Here is a 22174-nt window from a genome sequence, read left to right as displayed (position 1 = left end):
ACATCCCAACGGGTAACAAAGCACCCAAAAATTCTTTCAATTGCCCCTTTTTGCTGTAAAACAACAAGACCTTTGTGAATGCTGCTGCTGCAGGTGAATATACAGACATAGAGGTGTTATCAGTTCGGGTAGCTGAATCCTTCAGCAGAGGTGCCAGGGGCTGCTATTTTTTTATCTGCTCATTGTTCTGTTGGTAGGCTGCTGGTGGGATGACATAACTCCAACTTGCAGTGCAGCAGTAGTAAAGTGAGATTGAAGGTTATCAGAGGACAAAGTTACAAGGTTGAGGGGATTTGGGAAAGTAAGAAAATGGATTGCCTCATTGGGGTTCTTAATAAAGGAATCTTTCCAGCAGCTATTTCATTTCTAACGAAATATTAAAGCATGTTTAGGCTTTATCAATAACATAAGCACACAAGTAAAATGATGCAACTCACCCTTAAATCGAAACTGACACGTTCCCATAAAAATCATAGGAACGTGTCAGTATAAAGTATTTGCTGCACCCGGAATATTTTCCCTCAAAGCCCCCCTCAAAGCTGCCCCGTACATCTGCAATGACCCGACCCTTCGACACTGTTGAAAGACCTTCTGTGCTGTTTCAGTGACGCTGGGCTGGGGGTGGCGTGATCCTTCCATAGGCTGATTACGAATCAAAACAGGACTTCAGCCTATGGAAGGATCACTCAGCCCCCAGCCCAGCGTCATGGAAGCAACACAGAATATCCGTTAGTAAAGTGACCAGTCGGCTGCGCAAAGGTGCACAGGGCTGGGGGTGGCTTTGAGGCAAAATATTCCAGGTGCAGCACATACTTCATAATGACACGTTCCTATGACTTTTATAGGAACGTGTCAGTATCGCTTTAAAGGCCATTTAAAGCAAATATTTGGACAGGCATACAAAATTATCCATCTGAGCATTATTTATTTTTACCTTAAGCCATCCCTTTCCTCCATATCATCAATAGTTATCATTCCATCTCCAAGGAAAATATACAAGAAGCCATCTGGACCAAACAAGAGTTGTCCTCCCAGGTGCTTTCTGTGAAGCTCTACCACCTCTAGGAAAACTCTCTCTGTTCTTACATCAACCTGGCTTGAGGTTTTCCTGCTCCAAATCAAGAAATAGTCTCAGAAAAAAACTACACCAGATTAAAGGCATGTTGTTACACTACACAAGAACAGGCAACCCCATAACATTTGGAACATATAAAGTACTTGGTGACACAGTTGCATACTGTATATATTTCCCTAAAGTACTGCTATTACTGTACTATTTTCTAGGAATATTAGAAAGGGTATGGTTTCTGTTAGATTACCACCACTGTGGGTGTCTGCACACACAGACAAATGTACAGCAAGAGTGTCTGATGTTAGAAAGTGCTGAATATCAGGATATTGTGTTTTATAAGATACTGATCACAGGAACACATACACTGTAGTTCTTGGTAACAATAAGAGGCACATTTACTAAGGGCCGAATATCGAGGGTTAATAAACCCTCGAAGTAAAATCCTTCGAATTCGAATATCGAATTCAAAGAATTTATTGCAAATGCTACGATCGAAGTAAAAATCGTTCGATCGAAAGATAAAATCGCTTAGAAAAGTGATGGGGAAGGTCGCCATAGGCTAACATTGTACCTCGGAATATGTAGTCCAATGGTCGAACGATTTTTAGTTCGAATCGTTTGAATCGAAGTCGAAGGTCGTAGTAGCCTATTCGATGGTCGAAGTAGCCAAAAAAAAAAACTTCGAAATTCTACGGTTTTTTTCATTCGAATCCTTCACTCGAGCTTAGTAAATGTGCCCCCAAATGTGAGAGTCTGACCCAGGAAATGCCTCTAAGAGAATTTCTATCAGTGTGTAGGAATACGTATAACAAGGCCCTCCAGCATTTTTCTGCTATGGATAACTATATAATAATCCTTCACGTTATTTGAAAATGCTGCTTATTTTATTGTAGTCAAACCAAAACAAATTTTCTAAATATTATGAGGAAATTCAGTGTTCTCACAGATATATGTTAGTTGAATTCTTGGGAATTCTGTGACAAACTCCCTCATTAAAACACAACTAAAGGACAACTGCCTTAAGTCAGTGCTGTGTGTTAAAGCAATACAACTATCCACTGCAGGTGTTGATGAAAATACATTGCAACTAGACATAACTTTGAAGAAGACCCATTTCTATTGATTACTATGTATTTTGTTTTATTTATAAACATGCAACAAAATGTATACAGGTTATATATATATATATACATTGAACAATAAAACATTTTTTATACTATATTAAAGACCTGAGAGTGCGGATCCTTTTGTTGGTTACTATTTGAATTTTGAGACTGCACCCAGGCAATTTAAATCGTTTTTCGTGAGTGCTGGCTATTCTATGGACTGTCTACTAGTATTCCTAGCCGTGCACCCGTGCCTTTTTGACTAAAATACAACTTTTACATTTGCCTACAAAACTGGCGATGGAAGATTTACCCCCCAGAGGCCTATAATGGTCTGGAGTGGAGACCGACCGCCAGTTAGCGACTAATGGTGAGGCCTGCGGTCCTGATGACTGAATGGGATTCCATTCACGTGTGATCCCCCGTGCGCTGTTGAGATGGATGGAGTGGCCCAGGATGGGGGCCAGAGAAGTACCTCACGTTGAATGTGGCTGGCTACCTGGCGACCCAGAGGTAGAGATTCAGTCCGTGTGGGTTTGATACTTGGGACCGGCGTGTGTCCGGTGATAGCTGGCTGGTTGTGTATTTGCTGCACCTTTACTCGTAGCCTGGAGTTTGAAGGGTGGATGCACCTGCGATTAATCCTGACATCAGGCAGAGGTTAGAACCATCTAACCGTTGGTGTTGAAAACCTGATGCGGAGCTTATTCCAACAGGACACTATTTGTCTGTTCATGCCCTGCATTGAACCTCTGACTGTATATGATAAACATGAGGAAGTTTATAACCGTCTGGCAAGTGCCAATAATATTCATTATCCATGGAGCGATGTACATGATCTATGACTCTTGCTAATACGGATACGTGCGCATGTGTGACATTCAGGGGAGCCTGAGCCACCATAGAATGTGGGACAATCGGATCAGGACTATACAACATGACTCCAAATGGAGTTGGACAGTCGGAACTTCTTTGCAAAAAACTTTTTTATTTTTATTTTTTATATTTTTTTACTTTGTATATTCCCCACTTGTGATATGTTAGACCTTTTTGGAGGTTTTGTGTCATTTTTATGCATCGAACACCTTGTTTATACATTACTGGGTTAACACTTTCACTCACAAAGGTGCCTTTAATTATCAATATGGCATGTTTCACTTAAGTATTCTATTAGGCACACTATTAGTTTTATATGGGACACATACAGTATGAGTATATCAGAGCATGAGTATTTTTAGTAGGGTCTTTCTTTAGTTTATTACACAAAACACTTGATACACATATATTTAAGGTTTAAGGTTCCTATGTGTATATATTTGTGATTGACTTAGCTTACATGTCCCTATAGTGAGAATGTCATCTAAACTAAAATTAAAGGGCCATATACAAAGTGGGATATTGATATCACAGGATATACTGTGAAACTACTGGTAAAAGTTTCTTTCCCTGCAGAGGTTGGGCTCACAGCCGTGAATTCAATGAAGTCAATTACCGCAGATTCACTAAACAGCTAACTGAGCTGAAGTTTTGATATTTGATTAAGTTAACAATACGAACGATGAAAGTAGTCTCTGAACAGACCTGACAACTTTACTCAACTTAAGGTTGTTGTTTGCAACATTTCACAACATTTTTTGTAACATAACTTAATGCTATGCTGAGAAAAAAGATGCTATAGTAACATATGTAGAGAGATACAGTTGCACAACACCATGTTTTTAAACAATGAATGTTTTTAAACAGTGAATGTTTGTATTATTTTAATGTTGAGATTATTTATAAGATGCTATCTAGATATATGCTATATATATATGTGCTGTATATGTTCAGTTGGACTTATAAGTAATGAGAGGGATATTTAAATGGCAGTTACGTTTTGAGAGATGAGGTCACCACATTAGCTCTAATTTGTCTAGCTTCCCGCCAAACTTTGTATTTATGGCAGTTTTACGAACCATTAGACACTTTGAGAAAGGCTTCAGAGGAGGCCGAAACGTCAGTCTCGCATTGAACAATAAAACATTTTTTATACTATAATAATCGACCTGAGAGTGCGGATCCTTTTGTTGGTTACTATATATATATATATCTTTTTGAAGAAAATCCTGGTGTGCTTCAGCTTTTTCTGCCTTTGGATATTTGATTTCTGAACTGCACCCAGGTATGTAACTTTTGAAGTGTGTGCTAAAGCCTTTCACAGCATATATATATATATATATATATATATATATATATAGGTTTATTCTTACGAAACCTTTATGTATTTCATCCATATACTGCTTGGCTGCATTAGCTACACAGATCTCAACACACAGCAGTTAAAACCATTCAGATACCTAGATACTGTGTATTCCACAACACGAAGAATGTGGTCATGAGGTCCGCTGGCCCATCTCTCTTGGTTGGTGGTGTACGACACATACAGCTTTCCATTTTTCTTATAATTGGGATGAAATGCAAGTCCTAGCAGCCCTCTTTCATCTCCTCCCTGCAGTCAAATGAAAAACACAAAGAATGATGAAGTTAATTATGTGCTTTATTGTGTTTCAGCATGAACCCCCAGAAAAATGCTTTAATTCTGCTGGATAATCTGTGCCCAAACTCCATTCTGTTCTCTCTCTCTCTCTCTGTCACACAAAAAGGATTATAAAACCTTTCACTTTGGGGACTTTTTAAGACTCTGGACAAGACAATTGTCTTGGGTGGTTATCTATGCACTAGGCTCTTATGCTACTTTTGTGAAGTGATTTGTAGATGTAATCTGTTGGTAGCCATGAAGACAGGTTTAAGTGCTGTGAATATTGTTTAGCTGGGTTACTAGGTTGCTTGTAGTTCATTGTAGGCAAAAAATAAAAAAGGGGTTAATAATCAGCAGTAATTTTTAATCCAACTAAGCAGGACCTATAAACACAGCATTAGCTGCCAACTCCCACTGTCTTGGCAATGTGCTTAGAAAGAACTCACATTGCTTGTGTAATATATAAACCTTTGTTTTTTACCCTGGGGCAGCTGCATGAGTTTTTGCTACTCTGGTGGTCTTTTCATCATTGATCATGGTAGGTAATAAGCTGCTATCTCTGTGTGCTGAACAGAAATCCCAGCTATGTCTGTGGTCACTTCTGAGAAGAACCCATTTCCTTACAAGTACTACTGTTTGAAATGCTCAGCGACCATTTCATTTATGTTACTTGAATGTCATGCAGTATCCAGCTAAAACCAAATTAAAAACAGTGCATGAGTTTTTTTTTAATAATACTTGTGTTTAATTTATGTATTTGGTCAAAGAGCACATTATTATTATTATTATTATTATTATTAAAGGCATCGGTAAAGATCATGTTGATTGCCTTTAGGAGCAAAGCCAGATGTTGAAGTTTAAATAATATTCCTAAAAGGTGACATGTGGAATCGTTTGTATCAAATGCCACAAATGACAGCAGCAATCACAGATTCAGTTCTTAAATCTATATTAATATCATACGACAAGCTTACATTCTTCTAGAGAAAATGAACTTTTATGCTACATGGCATAACAGGCTTTCTACTATCATGGACCACCAGTACCGGGTTTACGATGTTTTACCTCTCATCTTTCCATAACTTCCACACCTACACTCACTGCAAATGCCTCTTCCTGGTCATGTGTAGGACTAAAGCTGGGCATAGACGCAAAGATCAGATCGTACAAATTGAGGATTCGTACGATTTTCGGACCATGTGTGGAGAGTCCCGACATTTTTCGTCCGGCGGAGATATGTTCGGATCTTTGCGTCTATGGCCAGCTTTAGACTCCAATGTACTCCAGAGCTTATCTTCCAGACCATCATTAAAACTGTCAACATCCACCAGAAGCAACATGAAAAATAGGGTTCCAGGGTTCATTATATCTTATAATATTTACCTTAATGGCATTTCAGTCTAGAGTTTTATGCTTATTTAAGAACAATTATAAGCAAGAGGTCTGCATCTCTGTCCTATATTATGCTTTAGTGAATATGTCCAGAAATATGCCAACCTTCTGCTATGAAGACAATCACATGCTACATCTAGTTATTTGTCTACATTTTGCACTGCAGTTAAGGTTAGTTCAGATGTTTTCAGCTACAATATTTGCACAAAGAAAGAGAGAGAGAATGAGATGTAAACAATATCTTTATTTCTCCATCACTGAGTGACAAATTTATGGATATATTTCACTGCATATTAAATACTCATGTATTTACACTGTGTGTCTCTGCATATGTAAAAAGTATCAATTACACAATAAAATACAAGTAAATAGTTTTGAGGTAATTTTGAAAATGGAAAAAATTGGTTTCATTCTGTTTAAATATAAAGCCAATAAACATGCCATTAGTATGAAAAGAATATATTATCTTTAGGTGAGGTCTCTTTTTTCAGTTTTAGATCTCACCCCAAGGCACTTTTCCTAGGAGATAACTTTTATCCTTAACACCCATTCCCTTAGAGAATGCTTGGCGCCTTCAGGGTTGAAATAATATTACATGGCATCCCTTACACCTGACCTCTTCCAGTGCTTTTTGTTTGGTGTCAGATTCTTCCTAATCATTCTGTCATTCACTCCTTCATAACCTCCCCACTGCACAAAAGATTATTCCACAGTCTGTAATATGATCTGTATTGGATTTCCCACTACTTAAATTTCCACTCTTCCTTTCCTGTAAAGTGTTGTTTTCTCATCAGAAATATTGATAAAATGTACATTTTGGCTTCCTAGATTGGATAAGCAGTTTTCAAAGTTTGTTCACTTCCTTGTATCCTTCAAAACCACAGTTTCCCTTATGTGCCTTTTCTGGTGTTTGTAATAATCTATATATTTGAAAAAGTGTCTTATGCTTTTTGTTTCGGGTGCACGGTCAAAAATATGAACACTTTTGCAGGTAGGACCAGCCCACTCTGGATAAGTAAAAAAACTATTTATCAAGAATACCAAACAATGATCAATGTGTGACTTAAATACTCTTAAGTGCCAAAATGGTGACAAATTCAGTTGTATACTAATTTATTGCCCAATATTGTTAATTAAAAGGCTGTGCAAGCTGTTAAAAGTTAAAGTGCAAATCATGCCTCTCTTTCTATATATATATATATATATATATATATATATATATATATATATATATATATATATATATATATATATAGTCAACTACAAGAAATGTATAATTAAGCAATTGAATTCTTAATGAATCAGATGAAAATTAAGTGTAGGACTGGCCAGATATGGGATGACTTTGACGTAGTTGGCCAGCTTAAATATATTGCAATATATGGACAAACAATCCCTGTGTTGTTTAAAGGGTAAGGCATTTTTAGTAGCAGTATGCACAAAATGTCTCTGTCTTAAATATATTGATAATGGGTTGAGTGCAGAGGACCTCTTGTAGTTGACTATATGTATTTTGTGGTCACACCCTCATTGCACCCCCGCCTAATGGTTTTAAAAAATAGTGGTGAGCACAACTTTCCCTTGTTTGTTATAGTTATACAGGAGCAGTGACCAGCTCCATGTTGTAGCTCCCACCCCTCCCAGCTATAGTCAGGTGATCCCACTGGTGTCTAATAAAAGGGCAGCCAAGTTTGGGAGTTTTACTTTGAAAGCAGCTAGTAAGTTGCAGGTAAAACTTAGTCCCTTTGTAAAATGTATAATTAAGCAATTGAATTCTTAATGAATCAGATGAAAATTAAGTGTAGGACTGGCCAGATATGGGATGACTTTGACGTAGTTGGCCAGCTTAAATATATTGCAATATATGGACAAACAATCCCTGTGTTGTTTAAAGGGTAAGGCATTTTTTAGTAGCAGTATGCACAAAATGTCTCTGTCTTAAATATATTGATAATGGGTTGAGTGCAGAGGACCTCTTGTAGTTGACTATATGTATTTTGTGGTCACACTCTCATTGCACCCCCGCCTAATGGTTTTAAAAAATAGTGGTGAGCACAACTTTCCCTTGTTTGTATACATACATACAGCCACAAGTTGACATACAACCTTCCTGTCCAAAATCTCATCTGCTATAATAGCCTCTATCTACTCTCCAGGGAAGGCTTTCCAAAGGTTAGGCACTGATGTTGGGGATCAGGCCTGGAAAACAGTTAGTGTTCTATTTCATCCCACTGGTGTTCAGATGGGTTGAGGTCAGAGCTCTGTGCAGTCCACTATAGGAAAGAACCTTCCTCAAATTATTGCCACAAAGCATGAAGCACAGAATGGCAAAAGCAGCCTAAAGTTTGCTATCATTGGAACCAGGGACCCTAGCCCAAACCATGGAAAACACCTTCAACCCATTATTTATCCTCCACCAAACTTTAGTGGCATTATGCATTCAGAAAGGTAGTAAAGCACAGAGTCCAGGTAGTAAAACACAGAGTCCAGTAAAGGTGACCTTTTATATCACTCCAGCATTGCACCCATAAAACCCCCATACCCATTGCTTCTGATGACATCATTTTAGATGGAGTGTCTAGATACCGGCAATTTCACATGCGGCAATATCCAATATTTATCTATTGCTAAGACATTGGTCCACTTTCATCAAGTGCTGGATTAAAATAAAGTGTCATGAATCGATGGTTGGAACTACGGTACCACAGAGAAGCACCACAGGACATGGTGAATGCTCCCTTAATACAGGTGTTATGACATCTGGACACATGAAAAAATTGAATTATAACTATGTGTATCCTACAAGAAATTGGAGGGAACATTCTAAGCAGCATTACTTTTTATTGTACTTATTTACTGCACCAACCTATTAATATTTCAGAAGATTATATTAATTCTTTTGCATTTTACAACATGCTACCAGGAATAAAAATGCATACAAATAATGGCAAATTCAAATTAAAAGTTTAAAATATGCCATAAACATGGTGCCAAAATTAATATTATTAAAAAACAGTATTTTCTTTTTTAAATTCCAGTCACTGAGATCCTTTACACATATATTTATTCTTTCATAACTCTTGTAGCAGCTGGGAGACTTAATAAACTGACCCCTGAGTCACACACTCTGCATTCTCACTCATGTAGTGTAGTGTCCCTAGTGATTCTTTAAATGAAAACACCTCCCTTGCTAAGCCTGTCTCAAGAAGTGTTTCCAGAATGCTGATATTCAATCCCTTGCTAAGACAAATGTTGCAGCAATGTAGGCTTTGATAAACGCCTGGCACCCTGCTCCTTTGTAGATTTGCAGTGTGGACAGGCTGATGAACTCACAAAGGGAACATCTCAAATATTTGAAGAGTACTAGAAACAAAATATTTACCACATGGCTTGGTACATAAATGGGATGCTTCTAGTTTTAATTCACTCTGCACAGAAAGGTAGAAAATGTCTTATACAGTATATCATTATAAGTCTGGCCAGCTGTAGTTTAGCAGATTGTATAAGGCATATCACATTTGGGACTCACCCTAGAAAACAAGCTATGGAGTTTGAAAATACCAGAAAATCCTGAGATTCCATTCTGTTATGAAACCACAGTAAAACACCAGAAACTGAATAATTATTATTAATGTTTAAACTCTGCATCGGCAGGAAGCAATCTGGTCTCAAACATAAATAAAACAAAGCCAACAGGAATATCAAGGTAGTGGATGAAAATCTGTGAACATCATTGGCACTGAAAATTGGATTCTGCTTTGTAACCCTATAATCTGTCTTGTAATTATATTATGAACCTTATTTTGATTAACTTTGCCTATTGTAGGAGGTCATTCCCCTTTTTAGGAAGTCCCAGTTTGGGGTTAAGAATAAATGTCACAATGTCAGAACTCTGCTTCTCCTGAAGATTCTCTGTCTTGGAACTAGGTGCGCACAAAAGTAGTGTACAGACTGAGAAGAGAGGCTGGGTGAGGGTCCTATAATGGCAACATTTTGCGGGTTAGGGTTGGGTGTGGTTAAGGTTTTGCGGGTTAGGGCATGTTGAGGACATGATATACAGTATCTAGTAGAGGGAAGTCTAATTTAACTGCATTTTCTAAGTAATACTGAACACCAATGGAGGAGGATTTTTACTGGTCTAAAAAACAACAGCATGGCATTTCTTAAAGGAAAGTCTCTGTGCACTTGGGGTGCCAAATGTTAGGCAACCCTAAGTGATTGTATTGACTTACCTGAAACCCCGGGCCGGTGCTCATATCAGGAGAAAACTACACCGGCCCGGGTTATACCAGTGAGCACCACCGGCTTGCTCTTTCTTCACGAGGATTGCTCCTTGGTGCTCACTGGCCGGTGCAATTTTCTGCTGATAGGAGCACTGGACTGGGGTTTCAGGTCAGTCAATACAGTCACTTGGGGTGCCTAACATTTGGCACCCCCAAGTGCAAGATGACTTTCCTTCTCCTTTAAGTCCCATCATCATCCTAATAAATTTGGAAAATTTGGTGACTATTTGCATATGCGTGGCTTAGAAAAAGTTGCCGTAACAAAACACCCAACGCATTTTGCAAACTTTCGCTGTTTTGCAAATTTTTTGAACAGGACAGAATTGCCCCTCACTACTAGTAAGAGGTTTGAGATGCACATATACATCTAAATCAATCACTGGTTTTCTTTCTTCAGAAAGTGGCATAATATGCAATACAGATGCAGCTGCACCTTACATTCCACCATGCCAGAAAACATCAATTTTATATGGATGTGTACAGCCACTGCCCTAAAGCCAAATACCTACAATATTATAATCATGTAGACTGATGTTTCATCCATGCCAGGATGTGGTGGGCACCTGTACTGATTACTAATAAGCCCTGAAGCATGGACACTTCAGATGATTGGCTTTAAAGGGATGAGGCAGCAAGCTTATTATAACCCCTGCCATAAACACGGTTGTTATTATTTCATCTCCTCTACTATGGTGAAAAATAAGAAATCATTTTTCTTTACGCTTGCCAACATAAATGTAACTTCATTTGTTTTTACCCACATCTTTATTTGTATAAAGATTTGTTCACATTAACTGTGACTAATGGAATAGTCATGCAGCTAAAAGTATTATTATGGAGCAGAAAGCCAGTAACCCTGGCTAGTAACATACTTGTCCATGGATATGCTACTGGCATCTATATTAATAATAAGACAATCCAACCCCCCCTTTCTTAAAACTGTTTTCTCTCTAAATCATCTAGACCACCAAGGAACAGTCATATATCATTTTAAGATATATGAAGCTGTTATCACTTTACTGTCCCTGTGGAGTTTTTCTGCAAATTAGTTTGACTTTTAGGGTCAAAAATAGACATATCTCCCTTATAAAGGTCCACAAAGATGTTGCTTTTAAAATATGGGCCAAAAAGTTGAAAGGAAATGTTTCCATAAAAATGGATTGTCTCAATGAACACTGTGTTATTAAATATCAGCATGACATGACAGAGAGTGAGTGCAGCAGATGAATAAAGAAATATTCATGCATTTTCAAGTCATAGTTTCTCCAAAACACCCAAAAGCAAAACAGATTCTGCAAACCCTTCCAACCGTGAATGTATGGGCAGTGGCCACCGCAACAAACAAGGTCTACCTAGAAGTGGATGCTTCTACATTCTGTGATACCTGTTATCAGGGTTGTAAAGACAAGAATGCATAGGTTTTTATGGCGAGTCATACATAATTGAAGCTCAGTAACTACAGTTATTTTTAAATTTTATTAAGGTGTATGAGTAGTATAGAAATATACTTACCAAGATGAACGGTTTAAGAAGGATATTGCCAAGATGGCAATCAGGAAAAGGGGACAATGGGGTAATCAGCGAACAGGCAACATGTAACTGGGCCAATTTCAAAATTAGTCTCAATTAACACCGAGGCTACATAAAATTAGGGGGCAGATTTATCAAGTGTCGAATAGTAAATTTGAATTTTCGAGTGTCAAAATTCACACATTCGAGTTTTAAATTAGAATGTGAGATTTATCCTACCTTGACCATGGAAACAGTTCTAATTTGAATATTTGCCACCTAAAACCTGGCAAATTCATGTACAAGTCAATGGCAGAGGTCCCTTGAGCCATTTGGAGATGTTAATAGCCTTCCTGACATTCGAGGTTTTTTTTGGGAGAAAAATTTGATTCGTACGAATCAAATACAAATTGAATACGATTCGAATTTTCGGGTTGGAACCATTCGATCAAATATTAGACTTTCAATTTTTTTCTTAAAATGCCTCCCAGTTGAATTGTGAGTATATTTGAATTTAAAAAAATTCACATGAATTAGAAATTCGACCTTTGATATATGAGCTTCCCAGTGTGGAGAAGAATTCTGGTTAGGTGCACACTGAGGGGCTCTCCACACCAGGGGGTTACAGTATGTTAAATCAGGGTCTCGCTCAGTGACAATATTGTGACTAAATATGTGAATGGTTGCTGGACTTGGGAAAGCATTACTTTATTACCACATTATGGATGGTATGATTGTCACAGGGAGATAGTAGAAATATTGTGAATATAATGGTACATATTAAATAATTGTTTGGCACTGCCATTTTATACAGAGCTGAAAATCTACAGAAAGTGTAGAAGTGTAAACATTCAGAAACAGTAATCATCTTTCATCACTGCAGTGTAAGTGCCAACTCCATGTGCACCACTATATGCAGCTAGCAGTAAAATCATGCCTATTTCTTTTCATCTTTATCTTGCTTTTGTATACGTAAAAATAGTATATGTTAACTGTGGCTATCAGTTACCCTTAATGATACTGACAAAGTGTTCCATCATTGCTGGGCGCTTATGAACCTTCAGAAAGCTTATAGCAATTTTACCTAAACTGTAAGGATTTATCCTGTGTGGTTTCAGAACAGACAATCAGTTGTGTTTAAAATATACAAAATCCCTTGAACACCTGTGCCTGAGGCTATATAAAAAAAACAAAATACTCTGGAGAACGGCCTCAAGAGCTGAAGCAAGTTCTGTATCAAGAAGTGCATCAGAAGCTACAAACACAAAGCCAGAGTTTATGGGGGGTAGGGCATGTGGTGCACACATGCATTCACTTTAAAGATGCCTTTGGTAGGATTAGAATAGTGCAACTTGCAAAATTTTAGTGCTCCATTTTTCATGTAAAAAAACAATTTACCTGTTTAGGTGATTCGATTGTAAAGTAAATCTATGGACAGACAAAAGTTCCAGCTATCCCATAACAGAATTGTTCTGCACCTTTGCACAAAAGTTTAGGGGGGTGTCAGCTTGTTGTGTGATCTGATTGGACAATGCATTCCAAGAACATTATAATGCTAACAAAGAGGTAGAATTACAATAAACAGGGAGCACGCTGGAATGAATATGTAGAAGGTAAGATTGAAATGTTTGCTAAGATACTACAATATATGTGCCCTCTTGTGGGCTCAAAGGGTTCCTCTACTAAAAACTGCTTTTTGGTCTTGTTTACATTCTCTGCATTTCTTGCTCTGACTCCTGAAACAATGTAAGAGAAACAGTCCATGATGAAGCTGGAGGAGAACTTAATTCTGCTACAGTGTTTCAAAGTCATAACCAAAGAACAGAACGGGATGAACAAATACTACGGTACCTTCTATTGGAATTACATTTATAAATACATTTTAAACCACTGAAATTTGTAATGCATTGGATAGTAGTTTAGAATTACACATACTTTTAATAGGCAAAAACTGTTTTGTTTTTTTTTTGTCAACTTTCTTTTTATTTCAACCATTTTTCACTTTTCTCATATGATTGTTTACAATAACATCGTAATGCACAACACATGGATGCATGGTACAGTACATTGCTTTACAAGGGAAAAGATACAATAAAGAAAAGAAAAAAGAGAATAAAAAAGAAAATAAGGAGAAAGCAAGTGATAAACAAAATCAATCCACTGTGTGTACGAGGTTTATCATTCGGTCAGTCAAAACTTTTACCTTAACTGCAAACTATTGCCATAGGCCCCAGATATCAGACCAACATACTCTCTAATAAAATGAACTCTGCCCATTGCCCTGTTCCAACTCATAGGTGTATAAAAGTCTCTCTATTAAGAATCCATGTGTCCCATATCTCTGTATATTTCTCCAGCTGGTTATCAATCTGGTATTTCAAACGTTCATTAGCATGTATGAACTCTATTTTTTTCCAAAACTTTAGGGAAACAGAGGCAAGGTGATTTCCACTGTGCCACAATATGAATCATTTCTGCCATACAGATATGTTGTGTCAAATGTTGTGCCGACTGATTCATGCCTTCAAGCTTATGTCCAAGGAGCATGACTTCCGGAAACGGATCAATAGGGGTATAAAAGAGTTTAGATAATACTTGAGATATCTTTTGCCATAGAGTTTGTGCCGTAGGCCAGCTCCACCAGGTATGCCATACCGTCCCTCTAGTTGAACAGTTCCTAAAGCATTGAGGTGAAATAGTTGGATATATACGATGAAGTCGCTCTGGAACATAGTATGCTCTGTGGAAGAGTTTAAGCGAGGTTTCCACTATAGTAACAAGTAGCTTTTGAGCCATGTTTCTGGAGAGAACGTTTCCCCAAGTCTTTTTCCTAGTCCAGAATGTGTTGGAGTTTCTCCGGTACAACCGCATGGTTCAGATGCTTATAAATAGCTGATAAAACATGTCTACTCATTGGGGAGGTCATGCAGAAAGCTTCCAAAAAAGTTCTAGTGACCATATTTTTATTCCAGAAATGTGCAGCAAAGTGTTGTAGTTGCATTTCCCGATAGGTCTCAGTATTCGGGGCCTCATATTTCTGGATAAGTTCCGCCCTATGTAATGGCTTAGATCCGTCAGTAAGCTGATGAGCGGTTGTCACTCCTCTGTCTTTCCACCAGATAAAGGCTGAATCAGAAAGGCTTGGGGGAAAAAGGGTGTTTCCATGTATTGGTACCAGTCCAGAAGGTTTAAATGCCAAGTGATATTTGAATTTCAGTTCCATTGTTGTAGCATAATATAGGTCAATGGGGACACAATTCTGCAAATTTTGATATCTGAATATGGGTTCCAGAGTAAGCTCTGTAATGAGAAGGGTTGTACCATGTTTGTCTCCATGGTCACCCACAAAGGTGCGTGAGGTCCTCCATGTATTGGGGGAATTTGGGCACAACGTGCTGCTCTGTAATAATGGAGTAAATTTGGGACTCCCAGTCCTCCTCTATTCTTGTGGAACATAATTTGTTTATTGATCCTTGGTCTCTTGTTGCCCCATATGAACGCCATAAGTGTTTGTTGGAAACTTATCAAATCCCTTCTCAGAATGGCAATGGACAGAGTTCTGAAATAATACAACAACCTAGGCAAAGTCATAATTCTGATACAATTTATCCTCCCAATCCATGAAATCTGCGTCAGCCTCCACTCCTGTAGTTCGTGTGTCAGTCTCTTATACAATTGAGGGTAATTACTTTTCTAGATTAGCAGTGAGATATATACCTAGATATGATAAATATTTTTCTCTAATTTGGAACCCAAAGTTAAGCTCAATAAGCTTACTGGTACTCCTGGGGATGCCACAAGGCAGAAATTCACTCTTGTCCTGATTCAGTCATAGCCCCGAGGCCTTAGAGAACTCTTGAATAATTTGGAGAAGATTGGGCAACCTGGTTAGAGGCTGTGTAACAGTAAGCAATAAGTTGTCTACGAAAAGGGATACTTTATGTTCAGTATTGGCTATAGTGTAGCCCTTAACATTCTGGTTAATCCTAATAACCTCTGCCAGCGGTTCCATTGCAAGGGTGAAAATGGCCGGGGACAATGGGCACCCCTGTCTCATACCTCTTTGTATCAATAGTTTGATAGTCCATCTCAGCCTCTGTGACCCTGCGTAGGTGGATGTTAGCCCTTCGGGATCTGTTTTCGAGGTCTTTAATCTTTTTCTCCATTGCCGCCATCTGTTCCTTTTGGAATTCTATAGCATCACTGTCAGCATGCATAGCCACTACAAGCTCCTCTGTGTGGTTCTCCAAGGCACTCGTTCGATTGCCCAATTCTTTGATTTGTTTAGTAAAATCCGTGACCGCAGCTGCAAGCTCTGTCCGGAACATAGTCTGTATAGTATTTAAAATTTCTGAAACCTCGGAGGACGGTCCTTGTTGTTCTGGTTGGGAGTGCGTCAGCTCCGTGTCTTGAGAGGCCTGCAAAGATGCTGGAAGTGTGCCTGGGCTCCTTTGCTGAAAAAAACGTATGCGTGTTCGGCGCTGCTTCTCTTCTCTTAGTCGCCTGCTGTGGCATAGTGATATCACCCCTAAGATAGGTTAGACTCAGTGCCAGAAAGTTTTATAGTTTTGGTTGCTAAATGAAGCGGGCTGGGATACGGAGCTCACATCGGTTGCATCTTCTCCTGATGGCACCGCGCATGCGCCCCCCCCCAAAAAACAGTTTTTAGGTGGCGGACCCCTTTAAACATCACAAGGTTTAATTGGAAATGTTTTGTGTACAACAAAGAGGAAAATAAATATCAATATGAAATAAAAGCATTTTGCAATATTAAGGGAATCTAATGTGGTAGATGCTGGTCACACATTACTTATTATATACTGATAACATTGATCCTAGCAACTGGCCTGTGCCTTGGTTTTTTCTTTTTGTCTTGTCAACAAAGAGGTTTTTACAACAATTTATTTGTTTCTGGGGGTAACACATACACTTCAGATGGAAAATTAATAAACCACAGTATTTAAAATGCTTTTGCCATAGAAAATGCACCTAAAATAGTATTTTATAGTAGAAGCAGCATGGAACAGTTTAATAAGGGTATAAATCTAGAGAATACTAAGAAATTGGGCCACCAACACTGTCCCTGGTGCTGCAGAATGTTAACGTAACTCTCTCTACAAGAAAACATTCAAGTCTCTCAGTAAAGTCTATAGCCTAACACTCATTATTGGGGCATAGCCTAACATTCATTATTGGGGTACCAACTATCTTACTATGGCCAAGCAGTCTGCCATTATGTCCCAGACCCACACATAAAAAAGGACATGCCCTTCTCACTGGCTTGCCCAATTACAAATATCATGAGCAATGGCAAAAATGCTGGGAGCTCTGCACCTGCAACGTGCTCTCATGTTAAATTCTCCTTCCCCAGAACACCCCCCATATATATAAAAAAGGTCATATAACTATTTTCTCCTTTAATGCCTTCTTCTTTCTTTTCCTTTTTGTATCCCCAAAAATGAAATCTCAGTGAAAGTACAGGTAAGAAAAACCATTCGATTAACCAAATGAAATATATCTTGGAGCCAAACCAAGCAGTGTAAAACCTAATAAACACAACACTGTGGTCATTTCTCTTTTTTTATAAGCTTATACTAACTGTATCATCTTTGTTCTACGGTGATCAATAATATTTGAATGTCTATGAAAAACTATATTTGAAATATATATGAATTGAAAACGCAGGCAGAATATATGAATTGAAAGCACAGGCAGAATATGAACATGGCTTGGATATCTTGGGACTCTAGATTTAACAGCTTTATTCTACAGTTTAAGAGTAAAAGTTAATAAAAGTAAGTCATACTTATGATGTCATTCTCATAACTTTTTTTGAAAAAAATCTTCGAGTACAAATAATATTTGTAGTGTACGACTTCATCCACGAAGCTTTCCATTCCTCAGTCTTGAATAATATTTAGTGGTTTTTCCTGTTTGGTAAATGAACACCTTAGTTAAAAAGGATTGCATTAGCAAGGCTTCTAATAAAGTTTAACCATTTGCCCACCCTGTGGGGACGTGCAGTCTGCAGATAATAAAAATTACATGGAATATCGGACTAAAACTATGGCATTTTTTGTAAGGCTAATGGCACATAAGACTGTTTCTCCGTACATTCATATATAAAGGTATATGATAAAAAGGTAAAGTCTAAAGGTGGCCATAGACGGAGACATCCACTCATTAGGCGATGTCGCCAATAGAGCGGATCTCTCCCCGATATGCCTACATTGAAGTGGGCGATATCAGGCTGATTATAATGCATCCGAAAAAGGCTGTCGGACCGCATACACGCACATATGCGGCCGCAATCCGACGGGATTTTTTAACCTACCTGATCAAAAACTGGCCAACTTTTGGCCAGATATCAATCGGGGGAGCCCGTTGGATGGCCCCACACATGGGCCAATAAGCTGCCGACTCCTTATATACTCTATTTCTGTTATAACCAACCTTAAAGGGATTCTGTCATGATTTTTATGATGTAGTTTTTCCTAAATTACACTGTTTACACTGCAAATAATTCACCATACAATATAAAATTATATTCCTGAACCAACAAGTGTATTTTTTTAGTTGTAATACTGGTGTGTAGGCAGCCAATTTTGCCTGGTCATGTGCTTTCAGAAAGAGCCAGCACTTTATGGTGGAACTACTTTCTGGCAAGCTGTAACTGAATGTGTCGAAGTGGGACCTGGATTTTACTAGTGCTGTTCCTAGATCTACCAAACAGCTGTTATCTTGTGTTAGGGAACTTCTATCTGGTTACTTCCAATTGTAATGTTGTATATTGTTAGGCTGCTGGGGGGGAGGGGTGATATCACTCCAACTTGCAGTACAGCAGTAAAGCGTGACTGAAGGTTTTTAGGCTGCTGGTGGGGGGGGAGAAGGGAGGGGGTGATATCACTCCAACTTGCAGTACAGCAGTAAAGAGTGACTGAAGGTTATCAGAGCACAAGTCACATGACTGGGGGTAGCTGGGAAACTGACATGTCTAGCCCTTATGTGAGATTTCAAAATTAAATATAAAAAATCTAGAGAATTCTGCTGGAGCAGGACTGATGTGTTTTGAAAAAAAAACATTTTTTTCCCAAAACAGTATCCCTTTAATTGGGTAACTGACTTCCAAAAGGTTAAACAGCAGTGCTCGATCCAAACCAATGTAGTTTAATCTGTTCCCACCTTGCTTGTTCTCGTCTCCCAATGCACACAAAATTCAAAAGTCACATGCAGACCCTTGCAACTAATAAAAACCAGCTAAGAAAATAGTATAATCTTTAGAGAAGCATTACATACTGCTGTAATAATTTTGTGAATTAAATCATGTCTGAGTCACACCTTCTTATTACTGGTGGCCAAGGGGTTTTATAGCACACAGACTTCAGATTTTGGGCATAACACAGTTGAGGAAAAGTGTTACAAATATCACTGGCACATTAATCGGTAAAGGGAGAAAGTGGCTTCAAACTTGTTAGGCTAAACATTTAGAATAAGTAGGCCTACCTGTCATAATGTTGGAAACTGGTTAGAGCTAGATAACAAACCTTTACAAATTAAACCTGAATGATGTATGAACCGGGTTCTTGGGATTATGTGCTGACCACACGACTTTAAATATGTTTAACATTTTAATTTCCATAATATATTAAATATTTATGGATATTTATTGGTGTTTGTACTTGCATTTGCTGCAAGGTGGAATTTTGTGCATTCTGCTGTATGCTCAATTGCAGGAATTAATTAATTGCAGTCTCCTCTATTGGTCTGTACCTGCAGGAGTGCTGAATGGACATAAAACTGGCCATATCCACAGTTTATGTTCATTTCCACTTCACTGCCCCACTAATGTTGTTTTTTTCCTGATCTCCAATACATCTAACGATGGCCCTGAATAAGACAAAATGTGGAATCTTTTTTTTGGAGTTGCAAGTTATGGCAGCTCATGGAATTATAATTATGTGTTAATATCCTCTGGTTGGAGTTTATATACAAAATATGGGCTGCAGGTGTATTTATTTACCCCATTAGCAGAGAACCCATAAAATCTGTAAACTCTTGATTATTCTGTGGCAGGTGGATTTCCTGCAAATTATGTCCTGCTGTTTTGTTCAACTGAAGGCATTTAATATTCATTTAAAAATGGTACTAAGTTGTTAGTGTAGGTTTTCGTCATCTTATAAATTACGTACATCTTGCGAATTATTACACCACTTTTTGAACAGAAAATACAGCATCCTTGGAGTTTAATTTGCCTTTACCTGAAATGATATCAGACAAGTCTTTTTCACTTGATACTTGTATCAATGTCTGCATGCTCCCACATAATTATACTATATAAAATACAGTTGGCTATGCTATCAGAATGGCTATGCCTACAAATGCATCCTCTGGTAGATCCAAGAGCATCTATGCCTTTGGTCTGTACCCCACTGACAGTGATATCCTTAGTCATGAGATCCCCTTCTGAAAGACAAAAATGTCTCCTTGCACTCCATAAATTCAGACACAATCCATGGCCTGAGCAGTCACAAGTTCTAGGACACCCACTAGAAAGTGCTTATACTTTCATTTCTTTACAACTTCTGTTTCTGCAAGTGACTGTGGCTTTAATTGAGGCTTCCTCAAGAGCTTGATATATTGCGATAACACAACACTTTTGATGCCCTACACCAAGATAATAAAAACCCACAGGAAGCATTCAATAACCCAAGAAAAAGGCTTGCTTCACAGCATTTAAGATAAGTTAAGTTCTTTAGCAGGCCAAGAATAGCCTTATTGCTTATTGGAATGCGAAGCATTATAAAGTGGTATCGTCTTGCTAAGGTTTTCAGGGAATCAGCTCTGCATGCTCAATAATGTAGTGAAACTGTTCCTAATAAAATCATGCAACATTAGCATATGACAATTACTGAATGCTGGAGTACCTGAGATATACCTGAGATACTGCACCAGTGGGTATCATGTCTGTACCACTTGTCTGTAGATCTTTTGCAATGTTATAGTATTTTCATTTTACACCAGTTTGCAACCTTTCCAATATAGAGATTATTTTGGCAAAGCACACTCTCATTTTGGTATTTTCTTCCCTTGGTATTTCAGGAACAGTTACAAACATTGCCCACCTGTGCTTTAAAGGCATGATTAATGTGTTTCTGATGTCATCCTTCCATGCCAGGGCTACTGGAATCTCCAGAAATTGTTCCAAAAATCTTAGCAGTTCAAAAGGAAAAAGTATAAACACAAATAAATAATATTTGAGGCTTAAAGTGATGAATGAGCTTATATTTAAAATCATGGTTATTTATATATAAAAAAAGCAAATGTCTGAGTATGAAAGTAAAGGCATCATTTTATGAAGAAACGTTGATGAATTAACAGACTAAAAATTATTATTTGGTTATGCATTTTCTTGAGTAAAGCAAGGCTACTGCAATGTCTGGATGACACTGTAAAATGCTATTGCTTAATGCGCCTCCTTGCACTTGAGCATAACTGTGCTAAGTGCTCATTCATTACACATGGCCTGTGTTAATAGACCTAAAATACTTGTACCTAAAGAATTGGGCGCAGATGTCATTTTGATATTGAACACTGGAAATGAAGGCATCCCGATTATGAAGTTTTTTTTAACAATTGCATCCAGTTCACCACAGTACTGTGTGTATTTGAATGCATCGGCTGAAATTGCATCAGACACATTGCCACATAACGGCTTCAATTACACAGGAATTGAGTGGGGGGGGGAAAGCTGCAGAGCGGGTGAAGAATATGGTGACTTACACTTGAAATATAACTTTGCACACTGCACTTGTGCTCGTAAATACGACTATGCAATTTGCTAGTTTCTGTAAAAAGATAAGTAATAAAAAATTACAATAAGTTTGTAAAGAGGAGTCAGTGACCCCCATTTTAAAGCTGGAAGAAATGATAAAAATAGAAAAAAAAACAATCCTAAAAATTGCTAAGAACAGAACTTTCTATAAAATACTAAAAGTTATCTTATCGGTTTTTGGCAGAAAAGCAGGTTGTTTTGAGGTCAGGCATTGAAGAAAACAATAAGTGACTAAAGGGTGGTGGATTTGAGATGGTTTATCTGACATGAACTTCGACATACTCATGATTGGCCTCCAGGATAGAATGAAAAGAACTTGGTGGGGTGGCCCAGACGGGCATAAGAGGTCAAGTGGCTGGATCCATCATGGGTTGAAATGCTTGTCAATTGGTGGGACATAAATCATTAAAGGATTATCTTCAATTGGTTGATCTCTGGGTACAAAATCACTGGAGCAGAAGT

At 38.1% G+C, this 22174-nt stretch overlaps 1 protein-coding gene across 3 annotated transcripts in view; it reads right to left on the bottom strand.

The window, feature by feature from the left end:
- Positions 1–22174, bottom strand: part of hhip.S (hedgehog interacting protein S homeolog) — a 106281-nt gene that overhangs the window by 34148 nt on the left and 49959 nt on the right. For all 3 annotated transcript variants that reach the window (XM_041579560.1, XM_041579559.1, XM_018243278.2), the window contains exons 5-6: positions 4515–4666; positions 935–1108 (exon numbers count right to left, since the gene is read on the bottom strand). In XM_041579560.1, the coding sequence (XP_041435494.1) occupies positions 935–1108; positions 4515–4666 (326 nt within the window). The remainder of the gene's footprint in view (positions 1–934; positions 1109–4514; positions 4667–22174) is intronic.

This window comes from Xenopus laevis, chromosome 1S (genome assembly GCF_017654675.1).
Source record: "Xenopus laevis strain J_2021 chromosome 1S, Xenopus_laevis_v10.1, whole genome shotgun sequence".
Lineage (NCBI taxonomy): Eukaryota > Metazoa > Chordata > Amphibia > Anura > Pipidae > Xenopus > Xenopus laevis.
Note: the sequence above shows the minus strand (reverse complement) of the source record. Positions and strands in the feature narration are given on the sequence as shown.